Source organism: Protomyctophum bolini, assembly GCF_963924005.1.
Source record: "Protomyctophum bolini genome assembly, chromosome: 10".
Classification (NCBI taxonomy): Eukaryota; Metazoa; Chordata; class Actinopteri; order Myctophiformes; family Myctophidae; genus Protomyctophum; species Protomyctophum bolini.
The window spans coordinates 23,993,017-24,007,541 of NC_137871.1; the positions used below are offsets into that span (position 1 = coordinate 23,993,017).

Here is a 14,525-nt window from a genome sequence, read left to right on the forward strand (position 1 = left end):
CACAAAGCCAAATCAGTCTGTGGTGTTGTATGACATGAAACTAAAAGGGACCATTTTGTTTGGATTAGAGTTTCATTGGCATGGCCCTGAAGACTTAGTGAGAGTAAAATCACACTCGCAAAGTGTTAACGATAAACTAACTGGACAAAAATGTAATAAGGAAAATGCTATCAACTTATCATTAGACATTTTTGTAAAATAATATGAAATACAGATTATTGTTTTACTTAAATCCCAGAAAACTACACCTAAAGCCCTAACCACACCAAAGGGTCAAGACGTTTTTAGCGTTGTCCGTGCAGTGTGATGTCTTGTTGCACGTTGACCCTAGTGATTCAACGCATGGAATTTAATGGCCCAAAGCACACCAAACAGTCAAGACGGTTTTAGCGTTAACTGAAACTCCTTGCAACCATTTGGACCCAAGGAGCTGCATGGTGACCCTTTGGTGTGGTTAGGGCTTAAAACAATATGTTAGGTATTTAGGTTCCAAGCCGGTGATACTTCACTTTAAAGTAGCTATAAGTCATTTTGACCTTGAGTTGTGCAATGGGTGCAACACGGTGTGCATTAAACGCTCCCCAAAAACGAATTGTCTGTGACACAAAAAACAATACCGACGCACCTTTCAGGGTCTCGGTGGTCCACGCACACATCCATGAGCACGTTGCAGACAAAACTGTAGCGGTTGGCGGGGCTGTCGTTGAGGATCTTGCCCACCATGGAGTGGTTGAAGTTGTGTGCTGAGGGGTTGGCGATGGCCTCCATCATGAACCCAGGGTCCCACAGCATGTTGGAGTCCGATGGGTCGATGTTGCAGTAAATGGAGTTCTTTACCTTGGAGCAAAACTCACTGGGGACGGCACAAGGGGAGGACACTTAGAACCCGTTACAGGACGATACACAATTATGTGGATTACTGAAGTGTTTTTTGGTTTTAACTTTTTTTCTCTCTCTACCTGAAGATTTCTCCGAACTTGCTCTTGAGGTGACTGCAGGAGGTGTAGAGGTCATACAAGTAGGCCAAGATACAGCGCTCTGCTGAGGAACAGTCTGCCGGGTTCACGCCTGACTTCACCACGATACGCAGCCTGAGAAAACATTCAACAATGCTCATGGATTCCACACGGCATGCGCCATCCGTAACCACTTCAAACTTGATACTCGAGAACTCCAGAAACCTCTTGAAAGTGGTTAAAGTCTGCAGGTTTCATAAATATTTAACCAATGGAAAGCATAAGAGCTTGCGACTAAATCAGGGGTCGGAAAACCTTTTGACATCAAAATGCCATGTTTTTATTTTCTTCATAGTCAGTGTGCCATACGACCATTACATTTACTTATCAATTTCAACAAAACAAAAATGATTTCCAAAAGATTTAGATTGCCCATATACATACAGCCTCATTTGTTTCTTTTGAATTATTTTCTTTTACATCAGGACATTGTAACTGTAATTCCAGGAGGTCCACAGCAAAAGTAATCTGAGTTCCCAGAAGTTTTATTTTTCGCCACTAGGGGGGCGAGAAAGACAGCAAAAGTAGTTAACATAGCATCACAATTACTTTAACCACTACATGCACTTATATGTTGGCTATTCCAATACAGCAGATTGGAGGTCTTTGACACGAAAAGGTTTGAGAACCACTGATATAAAATGTTGGGAGGGTTGCGCCGGACGTACGTACCCGTCAAACACCTGTGCCGTCTGCTCAGGGTTGAGGATGAGGCAGGAGTGGTACCTCCGCAGCACGGCCACGATGCACAGACACAGGCCAGTGGTGTAGCTGCCCACCAGGCTGGACGACTTCAGCAGCAGCTCCGCCTCTACCAGGCTCAGCTCGTTCAGCAGCTAACAAACACACACAACACATCATGGATTGAAGCAAAAATAAAATCTCATTACTGAAATCTTTTTGCATGGCCAAGTCCTAATGTGCGATTTGTGTGTTGAAAGGAGACCCCCCCCCCCCCCATACGCCCACACAGAAAAAACAGGTCCCTTTCCAGTCCCAAGAGTGGTGTTTATACCTGAATGGCAAAGTCGATGAGGCCACTAATGTTGAGGGAGTATTCCATGAGGTCAAAGATGAACTGTATGTGCTGGACAAGGGGCAGGTGATAGGACATCCCTAAGGCAAAGCTGGTGATCTGTTCCAGCACGTTCCTGGACACCTGCACAAGCATGATGATCACAAAATAAACACACTTGACCGTGTACAAAAAAGGTCCTTGGCATCAAAACACTTTTTATAGCATGTTAATAGAAAGATTATTGCATCATGGTTGTTACTGGATGGATATCCTTTTCTTACATATAAAATGTTAAAACTTGATTTATTTTCTGACATCTGAGACCCTTAAACCACTTTCAACCTGGTGTTCCTGTTTTGGGAATGTCATTAAAAGATTTCCAAAACTTATTATCTTCACTATTCACCACTTTTAGCCAAATTTTGGCTAATTAAAATCATTTTAACTGCCATTTACACAATGGCATCATCAGTTAAATATCATCCAGTATTCAGTGCATCTTGCAAAGACAATTTAATTCTGTTTATATGGTCCCAGGACTACATTTAAATGCTGCAGTCAGCAATACGATCCCATTTATATTCAAATGGTTTAATTAGTTTAGTGACTCGGACTACAGATGTCTGGTCTTACCTGAGAGGTGACTTGGTGCTGGTCAAAGTGGACTACAGATGTCTGGTCTTACCTGAGAGGTGACTTGGTGCTGGTCAAAGTGGGAGAGATGCTGGAATTTGGAGAAGATATCCTCTGCAGTGGGAAAGGCTTCGGGCTTACTCCTCTTCCTCTTCTGCCCTTCTTCGCCTCCTAAAAAAGTAGTAAGGAAGACGGAGAGGCAAGAAAAAGATGGTGAATTGTTTAAGGTTGTTTTTTCTTTCAGTCTGTCAAATGAGCCATCTTTAAAATTGAGTTTAATATGCCAATTTATGACCCGTTGGCATATTTCAATACAACCTGGCTACTGTGGAGCTTCATCTGAAAGGGATGGCATTAAAAATAATCGGAAAAGGAAACGTGGTCAAGTGTTACTGTGCCTAAAGGTCATCGGCTCACATAAGGAATGTGCTACAGCGACACCAGAGCACTTAAATCTACGCAACTATAACTTAGTTGGAAAATCTTAAATCACCGTAATAAGGTCACACGCATCCTAGATAAAATGCCTGCAAGCCAGATGACTTCCATTAGCATAGAAATGGGATGGGATGAATATTGAACGATGCATCCTCCCCAGAGGGGGTTGATGAAGTAGAGAATGGAAGAGTGTGAGGAAATAAGAGGGGGAAAAATGTATATGTTAAAAAGGGGAAAAGCAAACTTATTTTAATGAAGACTAATGAGTACATAACTTTGGAGAGTTATCATCAGATCACAGGTGGACCAGCAGTCAAAGTGGGATAGCAAGTGGTTTCTTGACATCAGAGCAGGGGATTACGCACAAAAGCATGGCAGGGCTGCAGCTATCGAATATTTTCGTAGTGGTAATTATATCTATTACTACAAAAATTGAGAAGCCCTTTGTTTTTTATATTTTTGATATATATAAACAAATCGACGCAACACAGAAAATGTCATGTGAGAGACAAGTGGCGACAATTGCAATTACCCGTCTCTGCCGTGCTCTTGCGATTGAGCACCTTCAGGATGTCTTTGGTGATTTTCTTGATGGCATGTCTCGCCTCATCTCGCTGCTTGCCGACGCCATAGAGCACCACCAGGCGCTGGTTGCACTCATGGCTGGCGCTCTCCTCCTGGGTAGAGAGAGATTAGAACGCAATCCGCATAAGACAGATGCACTCGATAAGCATGCCGCTGCGATGAGACACAACACTGATAAGACTATGCGATACATAAAGCTCAGCCAACCCCAACCTCATTACCCCGCTGGCGCTGACTGATCTCAACAGGGGTTTGTAAACAGCGTCTATCATCTCAAAAAAGCTAACATTTTCTGTTTGTTTTGTGTAATGAGTTCAGAGTTTGCAGGAAAGGAGATACAATCTGAGGACAACATGGAATTAGACAGCCTGACATGGTAGAAAGGTGAAATCATACTGACGGCCATTCTTCTGTGCCAATGTAAATTAAAACATCCAATATTGTGATGTTTATGTTGTTAAATTGCATAGTGTGAAAACTGTGAATGAATGAGATGCTGAGCGAATCAATATCAGAGACAACACACAAAAACCTGCCCGTGAGTGACTGTGCTTACCTGAGGTATTGGGAAGTGGGTGGCGTACTGAATGTGGCGTGGCTGCTCGTACACCTGTGGGAAGGCAGGGTCCATGCCCTTGTCTTTACAGGCGGCCTTGCTGTCCTGATCCAGGGTGGGCTTCTCGGGCGAGGGGCTGCCCTTTGACTCACAGTGCATAGGCGGAGAAAACATCTGCAAGGAGAAAGGTGGCTCAAATGATGGGCACAAGAACGCATAACTTTTTTATTTTCCTGGGAGGAGCTTCCTTGACTTAAACCCTCAAACAGCTGATCTCCAAAGCATGTTGCCACTTGTGAGCTTGTAGATCAAATACTTTTGCCTATTTTCTGAATGTTCACCTATGACGACATGGCCAGGGCAGGGACGCAAGTTTATGTGGTTAAAGGGATATTTCACCTTATTTTATTTTATTAAATTTTATCGTCTACTCAGGCTTTTGTGAACAACCCGGACAGTTTTTAAGTTGCTTGATTCAGTATTTAGATTTTTTTATATACATTTTAGCTGCCCCACCCCCTTTCTATACAAACCCATTGTAACTTCAACATCCATTTTAACGAAAACCTTTTTTCTGGTGACTGATACTGCCCTCCTAATACGTGAGGTGCCCATGTTTTTTTCTTTACTAGTTTATTTATGTATTTATTATATCTTTTCTTTCCCTGATGCTCAGGCTGCTGATCCCCATTTTACAATTTATTTTAAAAACATATATGGGCATATCTGTCAGAACACACACAAAATGGCACAGATGCTTTCCCAATTTTAATGGGTTAACTAAATACGACTTTGAGCTCCAGGCGACATTAGTGTTACACGTGTTAAAATTAGCAGAAAACACTGAACGCTGTGCCTACCTCGTCAAAGTTAATAAGCGGAAAACACTGAACGCTGTGCCTACCTCGTCAAAGTTGGCGCTGGAGTTGTGATCGATCTCCATAGACTCCGACAGCCCAGTGTCCTGTTGCATAAACACAGAGAGCTCACGTTATTCTCCCACATCCAGCGGGTTCCCACAGTGTACAAACACCCCTTCACTATGACTCATCACACAACACATAAAAAACTAAACGGGGTGCTTCCGACGTGCCTCCATCTTGACACCGCTGCCCGTGTCCTGTTCCTTGCGCTCAGATTCGTCAGAGGGCTCGTCACTGGGGGAACGGGGGCGGGGGAAGTGGGCGTCGGAGGCCAGGTCGCCGCGGGAGATGAGCGTGCACATGTAGATGTTGTGGGAGAAGACGTCGTGACGGATCAGCTCGCAGAACAGCAGCACCAGGTTGGAGAACTCCACCCGCTCACTCTCATTTCCTGGCTCGGCTAAAAGGACACAGACACACAGGCACACACACACACACACACACACACGTTGTTTACAGCCTCATCTTCACCCCTTTAACACTCCTCCCACCCACACTGCTACTAGCATGTGTTGAAGAGAAATGCAACAAAGTTTGACCCTAACCGTGGCATTGTTTTCCGGAGAGACTGACATTAACAGAATAAGCTCAAATTACTACAATGACAACATTACAGGACTTTACAGTGGAAGGTTCAAATGCCAAGGAAATCACAAAAAATCCTTCATCAAAATAGGAGCTCGGGGTGCCGGGCCGATATGGCAGCTTTTACTCTGAATGCCCCCCCCCCCCCCTTCCGTTCCGTACAAAAACCGGGAGGCATAATGTTGCTTGCTTACCTTACAATGATTACGATAAAGTCTCTCTAGAAGCGTTAATATTTTAAACGAGAGGCATGTTGAAGTCAGAAATGAAGACCAAAGTATAGCCATCTGGTCAAATAGTGTGAACCTCAACAGTGCCACTTTGTCACCTGTTGGTACCCCACACACACACACACACTCTCTCTCTGGAGTGGCTGCACCACTCAAAAAGAGATGAAAACTCACTGAGTGTGGGGGCCTGAGTATCCAGAAACTGCAGCAGAACATCCTGAAACACTGGTAGCGTAGCTGCTGATAGTGAGCCTGAAGACACTGAGCCCTTCTCATCCACTACCTCCGATTCACCACACCTCTGCAAATGCAAACACACACACACACAAAACAAACCATAGGTGAGAACATGCCATGGCCATACCTGAATTTGGTTTTACTACTAGGGCGCAGAAGCCACAAAGGTAGGGCTTATAAACGAGAGCCGTTTCTACCTACATGTGGTAGCAACCCTTGTTAAGAGTCATTACAAGCGGGGAGCACAATGGCTCATTAAGAGCAGAACAGCAGTGGTAGTCATTAATCCCAGAAAAAACAGAAAACTGTGCAAGGGATGAGATTGTGTATGTGTGTGTTGGGGCTGTATGAGCAGGAGATAGGGCAGTCAGTTTGCAGAGGGGGCTGCTAAACAGTCTATCTCAGTCAGTATGTCTGTGTAACGTATAAATCTTGGTTGTGCACACCGAAAACCGCTAGATATACAAGCTCACAAAGCGACGCGACACACTGTGAGCTTGTAGCGAGCCGGCGTGGACGGATGGATGCGACAGGGGCCGACTCACCTCTGCCTCTATCTCTGCCTGTCTCTTCTCTAGCAGCTTGGCCACCACCATGGCCCTGTGTCTGCCCGAGCGCTTACAGCACACCGCCCACTCACACAGCAGGGTCACCACAGCATCGTCATCTGGGGACATCTGGACACACACACACACACACAAAGCAAAGGAAAATTTCACAGATGAAAATATTTTTAATGTGCAATTTGTGAGACAGTATGCATGAATTATGTGATGGATGCCTCATGCAAAACCATAGTGTCTAAGTTCTCACGATGACCAATGTACAGCTATTGATAGTGGAAACTTCAAACTAATTCTACCCTGTATGGATAAGAAGAGTGCTAAAAGAGAGCTAAAAGAAAACGGCAAACAAACAGTGGAAGCAAAGATAAAACAGAGATCTTACAATTCACTATATATTCATCACAAAGCTGATGCTTTCAGAAAGAAAAGAAAAATCTGAAGATGAGAACAGAAAAGTAAAAAAAAACACTGAACGCTGTGTTTTTATACATTTATATGTATTATTTTGTATCAATGGATTTATGCAAAGTTGCAAACACCACGCACACGTGTGTGTGTGTGTGTGTGTGTGTGTGTGTGTGTGTGTGTGTGTCTGAGTGCGAGTGTGTGTGTATATAAATAATCAGCTAAATTGACTAATCTTTTTCTTTATCCCAAGCTTTTGCAACACATTATTTCACCCAGTGTCTATTATCTAATGGGGGGGGGGGGGGGCTAAACCCCATTTTATACACATATTGGTACAACAGTGTTGTGCTTTCAGGCCACTCTCTTGCCCCCGTCCCTGTCCCCGTCTGTAGCCAGCTGCTGGCAGCTTGATGCGTGTACTTAGACAAACGATAAGAAGGCAATTACCCACCCTCTGTGCATGAATGTCAACCTTCAGTCGGTCCAGTGTCTCGACCAGGTGCTTAATGTTTATGCAGGGCTGCAACAAATGTGCTACTGAATACTAGCAGGGTCTTTCATATTAAAATAAATTGGAGGGAAGTGCAACAGGAGCAAGCCAGCTAATGTCTTGAACAGGGACAAGGGAAAGAATGGATTTTCAGAATCATTTTCAAGTGTTTTTTCTCGATATGCAGGTGAAGAAGTAATGCTATAAATATTCACAGCTTTGAGTAATGGTTACGCATAATGACAGTGTGATGTCAGAGACCTGCGCCGATGTGGAATGGTTTCCAAGTCTTCACTGAGAGAAAAAACTAACTGTGCAATCATCACTTTGAATGGGGGGGGTGGGAAGGGTTTATATGTGTATGTGTATATGTGTGTGTGATGTGATTGTTTGTAAAGTATGTCTTGTCTTTAAACCTGAAAATGTATAAATAAAATTGTAAAAAAAAAAAAAAAAAAAAAGAAAGTGCAATCATCAGTATGATGGCTTATAGCTGAAACGTGTACTTTGCCCACAATAGATGAGGGATCCGTGAGTGCTGGTGGTCTGTTTGTTTTGTTACTTATTATTGTCACAACCTCGTTCATTTCATTTCAGTTAATTTCTCTTCTACTCTTTATCTTAATAAATATGTAATTGTTTAGCCTACATTTACTTATTTGTTCATTAGTTCTATATTTCTGTCTGCTAATGTTAGATTTCAAATGGTTTATTAATGGAAAGGGTGGGGCTACCTAAAAAACCCAAATAGCATATTTGCAATCTCTCATATATCATCACAATTGCCTTGTAGGCCACAGCTGTATATGAATACCAATTATAAAAAGGTAATGCTTGCTAGGTAATGTTCTTCATAAGAAACAAAAAAAGCAAAGAAAAGACTGAGACACGGACATGCAAGTGATCCGATGGTAATTCTGACGGAGCATTAGTCCAACATGCGGGAACACCGGTCAGACTAGCACTCGAACATGCGCTGCTCCAATGCTTGCGGTTATGGTTTGAGGTAGGTTGTCGGCCTAACGACTGTCGGACCAATAATAGTGTCACAACTAGCCCAGCCCACATGAAGTCACATTTTGCCCAATCTTGCTTGTGACCTAAAATGAGTTTCACACCCCTGTTATATAACGAATAATGAAAAGGGTGTCTTCAACATGGTGTGTATTTGCTTTTGGTGGTCTTTTGGGCACATGTAGCATGTCTTTATCCTATCCAGTTGAAATGCACATTTTCCAGCTATGACACAGAGAATGCTTTTATTGACCCTTACCTCGTGGCCATCTTTACTCTGGCCAGAGCCAAATATCCGGTTGTAGAGAGAGTCCAGTGAGTTGCTGAAGTCAGACTTCTCAAAGCTGTGGTTGTCTAGAACCTCCAGGGTGTGGAGAACCCTCCCAATAGTGAAACCTGAGGACAGGGCAGGGGGGGAAACGGTTTAAAAATGCAATGTAATAATAGTACACACATTTCATCTGAAAGGGCTGCAATCATTTGCTGACATCTCAAGGGTGGCTGTGGAGGGAATTGTTTTCTTACCCGCTGAGGTCTCCTGGCACTTATCAAAGGACCACCTGAACTCCACCGCCTGTCCTCGCTCCTTTATCTGCTCTTCAATTTCTCGCACCTTGGCACGGACCTACGGTGTGTAAGAGGAATTTGTTATTGCAAAACAAACTCAAAAATGATTCAGCAATCAATTTTATAATAACATTCTGAAAGGAGTGACATCAAGATTGAGGGCGACGCTACCTGCTGTGTGAAGGTGGTGTTGCCCCCTGGCATAGGCAGGTTGGAGGGGGCGATGGGTAGAAGGTCCAGAGGCGAGCCAGTCTTGATCCTGCTGTCTGTGAGAGAGTAGTGCCACACCAAAGCACTGGGGCAGCACAGCACTATGCTCTGCAGGAAAAAACAGCAAAGAAAAAACAGAAAGAATTGGTTTCTATTATAATACTGTCTGTTTGGACAATCCTACTGTTAAACAGAGCAGGCCTAACAATATAAAGCAAGTATCTGTCCGTGTGTGTATCTCTGTATGTCCTAGCCCCCCTGCTCCCCTTCACTTGCACAGTTCATCTGCATTTTGCACACAGACATCGACCATCATGTTATGCAGGGCACCACAAAGCCCTTTTTCCAAATTAACAAACTGAACACTCTTTATTTGCGTTCATTTGCATTTTCCCAGTTACACCCTTACTGCGCCTGCATGGTTTATACCACAGCTTCACCCTTACTGCGCATGTGTGGTTGCTTTACTGGGCCTCTGGACACTCCAAGCCTCATAACAACACTGCCTCACAGCCGTATGTTATTGGATGCCTACGTCTACATTGCTCCATTAACTATTTCATCCCAAAAAAAGAACGACGGACTCTCCTGTACTGACCACGATGAAGCATCTGCACACACATTGCCTCAGTGTACTGTAGAGTATATATAATAAAGATGTCACCGAGAGGAAACACTGAAGCGTGAAAGACATGGTGGCCGAAAGTGGTATTACACTATGGGCCATGGCACTATGGGCCATATGTGAACGCGCTATGCTCCATATGTGAACGCGTACAATGCTATGAACGGCCCAGCGCGTTCATGTATGGTATAACCAATCCCAGAATACACTGGTTCCAACCCAGAAGAACGCCTCATGTGCTGGCCTGGTTGAGCAACTCAATACAATGGATGGGAGGAGAAATCCGGTGACGTCTCCATTATATATAACTCTATATGTGTACTTTGTAACCTCATCGTGTTGATTGGCTAGGACCACTCACATGGCAGATACGTTAAGAATACGCACACGTGGCGGATACGTCAAGCATAGCCACACGTCGGCCCGGAAGAGAAAGTAGCCAAAATAGCTAATGAGTTAATCATTTTTGCACTTCTGTTCGCAGTCACCCAATGTCCATACTCCATTGCTTTACGAGCTGAATCGCATTAATATTTCCGTCTCATGTACATCACAAACATCTCAAAAGTAACCAGGTTATCATAACACACTGAAAAGCAATAGCACTCTCTCGGTCATACCGCTGCACTGGATGTGTCAAGTCAGACAGACGAACCGTTCGACTACAGACACCTGCATTATCAGTCTTGTTTACATATTAAACCCCAAGGACGTCTCAAGCAGGAGTCATACCTGTAACATGCAGCTGAGTCCAAACACCAGAGGCCTGTGCTGGGGGCAGATGTAGAAGTCAGTGAATGGAGTCTGGGGCTGGTTCCCTCCCGCTGGCTGGGAGGTCGGAGTGGGCGGGAGGGCATTCCCCGGCTGTGCCAAGATGCCGTGGGTCGGGTGTCCTCCCGTGCCAGGGCCCATGCTCCCATCGCTCAGCAGCAGGTTGAGACGGCGTGTGCAGAAGTACGCCAGCCTCCTGGACAGGTAGGCCGACTGAACAAACTCTCCCGAGTACTGTGGAATGGGGGACAGTCACAAGGCTATCCGTTTTAGGCTTTTAGTCGATCTACTAGCTCACAATGTGGCTGCCACACCAGGAATTTGTAGATCTGACATTTTTGGGTGAGTAACACTGTTACTGTTGCGATAAAGTATGAATCAGGCTTCGGTCTCCATGTATCCAAACTGAGACACAACTTTAGAAATCAGATCGCATTTCAATGTGGTTCACATCCGAGTCCCCAAAATCGGTTTCCCTGTTTTTTTTGCTGTACAAACTGTATATACCTAATCAGATTCCAATGTGGAAAGCCCAAAGATTTGATTTGGGTGGCCAGTCTGAACTTATGGTGGGAACCCAACAAAAATTGTGCACAGAGGTTTGTGCCTGACTGTTCTTGCCAAACCTGGCCACAGCGGACATGTGATCAATGTGTTTCAATTCCTTAACATGGGGGTGTAAAGTGACCCCTGCGCACTTGTGCACCCTGTGGGTTTCAAGCGTTACAGCCCATTAGTATCAGGTTGTTTCACAGCAAATGTGATCATCATGATGGACTACGGGGCCAACCCCAATGCCATGGCAGTGACTTTCCTTCCTTGTTCAATTGCCTTCATGGTTTGCTCAGCACTGCCTTTGAGCAAGGCAGCTCAGGCAGCCAAAGGATGAAGTTGCTGAGCCAACATTCCCTGGATAAAAAAATGTTGGCACATACTATGTGAGCAGTTGAGGAGGTGATGGATGGATGAATGGATTTGTATACCTGTAACAGGAGTGGCAGTAGCAACCTGAGAAGTTCATCTTCGCCAGGTCGGACCTTCTCAAAACACTCCAAGACCCATGTCAGGAATTCATGTCTGTCTAGCATACCATCCTGGTAACAACAAAGCCAAATAAATGAAAATAACAAGTTAATATTATGTTATGGCTACTACACACTGCAAGATATTTGGTCCGATTATGCTGTTGGGGGGCCTTTTTTTGCGCTCGCCGACCAAATCCCCGATCTGACACAAGATCAAACTTTGCTTGTCAAGGTTTCGATTTAATGCGAGAAGATCCGGCCGCGACAATAGTGGTCGGTGATGCCTTCCCGAGCGTTTCTACTTACTAGATATCTAGCAGATTTGACATTTGTGGCCGATTCGGCAAGTATGAATGGGCTTGAAATAACTTCCTCAAGCTAATCTGTGCTACAGCCATTGAGAACACAGCAGGTGGCGAGGGGAGGGTCGCTGGACATGACCGTCTCTCCTGCCCACAACAAAAACATATCTTGCCATTTAGTCCCACATAGTAGGCTACCCCAATATTACCATACAGTCCTGTATAAGCCTGCATTCTTTTCATTGAGATCCACAAATAAAATTAGAAAACAGAATGAGTGTGATTGAGTGTATGCAAGGGGGGGGGGGGTATTTGAGAGGAATTGGACATAGAAATAGTTTGTCTTTATGCTGCGCTGTACACGTGGAGCACACACGAGAGATGGATAGGGGGAGAGAGGGGGAGAGAAAGACAGTCACAAGGCTAATAGGCTATATGCTACCGTGTATGCTACCCAGTAACGGAAATTATGGTCCCCTCTGATTGAGTGTTAATATAATATTGATATCTTACTAAAGCACGGTGTGGGATTTTGCCGCGCCCCCAAGATTTGCATTGTTACCTGTGGGTACAACGCGGTACCCCGCTGCCACTGCAGGGCTCTATTTTTAGCGATGAGTTTTGTGAAATATCTTGCAGTGTGTGATCACTTGTCGGTGATCAATCATATAGTGTGAAAACCACCGCGATATTATGACTACCGATTTCAAGAAAGAGACTTTTGTGAAATGCTAAACGTTCGGATGACTCCCTGACCACTTTAAAAGTGGTAAAGTGTGTAGCTAGCTGTCCTTAGGCTTTGGGAAATAACCGTGAAATACAGTTGGTCAGCTGCATATTTTGCCTGCAGTGTTTACTACTGGACCACCTGTTGTTTCCTGTAACAACAAATGTAAACAAGATAAGCTCTCTTTTAAAAGACACACAGTAGCTCTGAAACCTGTAGGCGTGGGAGAGTTTTAGGGATAATAAAGCTACACCAGTAAACAGATAATAGACTCAGGAGAGACTCAACAGACCTGAAACATAAACATTGCGAGCTTCTCGTTGTATTCCCACTGCTTCATGGCCGTCTCCACCTCAGCAGGGGGGGCTGGCAGCGGGGAGCCACAGCCCTGGCTGGGAGACTGCCTGTAGAAATCAGCCACTTTCTGGAGCTGCTCCCACAGGTACTTAGTAATGATCTGGGTCCATTCTGTGGACAGACACCATGCATGCACGCGAACACACACACACACACAAAATGTATTTTGGAAGCGTAGAGTATATAGGACTTTAGCGCATGGCTGCACAGCGCATACAGTGTAGTTAAGTTAACACAATCTTATCTCTCCCCCCATTGCAGTGAACACAGCCCAAGTGTTTTACAATGGCTCATTATTAACCAAGGTAGCTGGCAGTACATGACAGACTTCACCACAAACTGATCCAAGGTTTCCTTAAAAACAGTAGTACCAATAACTGTGGTTGCTTACCTATACAGGGATCTATCACATGTCTTTTCTTGACTTTTGTTTCCGTAATGGCAGCATGATAGGCACAGGTCATCTTGATCATCCAGGCTGAGCGCATCACAGGAACAATGTACTTGGCCAAGTAGCCAAACACTTCCTCCTTTTTACTGAAAATCGGCACCTTCATAAAGATAGATTTCAATGGCAATGATTAATCAATGAATGACCCAATGTACTGTATATACCGTATACACAGCGTCAAAATGAATGATTATTATTTTCATGGACAGCGTAAAACAATAGAAAGCATCATTCAAAAGCTGCGTTGTACACAGCATACCCACATGATCTTGTTTCCTGTCTTCTAATCTATAAGATAGTGCATGTGGACAGAAGCCAAGCCACATGATTGGTAAATAGGGGCTGGGGGCTTTACCTTTTTTGCCAATTGTGTCAGGGGTTTAGTCCCAGCCAGGTCTGTGAACCAGTTGTTGATGGAACTCTGTGACCTTGCAGTGACGAGCCAGAAGTTATCCTTTTGGTTGACCTGTGGCTTTCGTTTCCCTGTGTCTGGGAATGTGTTGTAGCGCAGCTTTTCCGCAATGATGCTGCTGAAATTCGAACTGATCTGTGGAACAATGTGAGTAAACAATGCGATGTGTTAGGGGCAAAATAAAACCAGAAGCCACGCAAAGAGAACATGCAATGGAACATGTATGACATTGACTGCACAGCACTGCTTACCTTTGAAGGGTTGAAGTTGACATTTTTTGCACTGCCATGTTCATCTCCAGATACAGCCGGTTGATTGTTGAATCCTTGCTTCACGTTCAAAGCAGTCAATTCATCCTGGAACAAGAGTCACTGGTTTA

General features: G+C 44.3%; 1 protein-coding gene across 2 annotated transcripts in view; it reads right to left on the reverse strand.

The window, feature by feature from the left end:
- The window catches only part of med12 (mediator complex subunit 12), a 40,874-nt gene that overhangs the window by 24,855 nt on the left and 1,494 nt on the right, over positions 1-14,525 (reverse strand). For both annotated transcript variants that reach the window (XM_080774632.1, XM_080774631.1), the window contains exons 2-21: positions 14,398-14,502; positions 14,090-14,281; positions 13,675-13,834; positions 13,219-13,394; positions 11,856-11,966; positions 10,834-11,106; positions 9,438-9,584; positions 9,225-9,324; positions 8,959-9,095; positions 6,767-6,898; positions 6,159-6,285; positions 5,340-5,569; positions 5,151-5,210; positions 4,247-4,420; positions 3,638-3,782; positions 2,720-2,838; positions 2,032-2,175; positions 1,689-1,852; positions 960-1,091; positions 626-853 (exon numbers count right to left, since the gene is read on the reverse strand). In XM_080774632.1, coding sequence (XP_080630758.1) covers positions 626-853; positions 960-1,091; positions 1,689-1,852; positions 2,032-2,175; positions 2,720-2,838; positions 3,638-3,782; positions 4,247-4,420; positions 5,151-5,210; positions 5,340-5,569; positions 6,159-6,285; positions 6,767-6,898; positions 8,959-9,095; positions 9,225-9,324; positions 9,438-9,584; positions 10,834-11,106; positions 11,856-11,966; positions 13,219-13,394; positions 13,675-13,834; positions 14,090-14,281; positions 14,398-14,502 — 3,056 coding nt within the window. The remainder of the gene's footprint in view (positions 1-625; positions 854-959; positions 1,092-1,688; positions 1,853-2,031; positions 2,176-2,719; positions 2,839-3,637; positions 3,783-4,246; positions 4,421-5,150; positions 5,211-5,339; positions 5,570-6,158; positions 6,286-6,766; positions 6,899-8,958; positions 9,096-9,224; positions 9,325-9,437; positions 9,585-10,833; positions 11,107-11,855; positions 11,967-13,218; positions 13,395-13,674; positions 13,835-14,089; positions 14,282-14,397; positions 14,503-14,525) is intronic.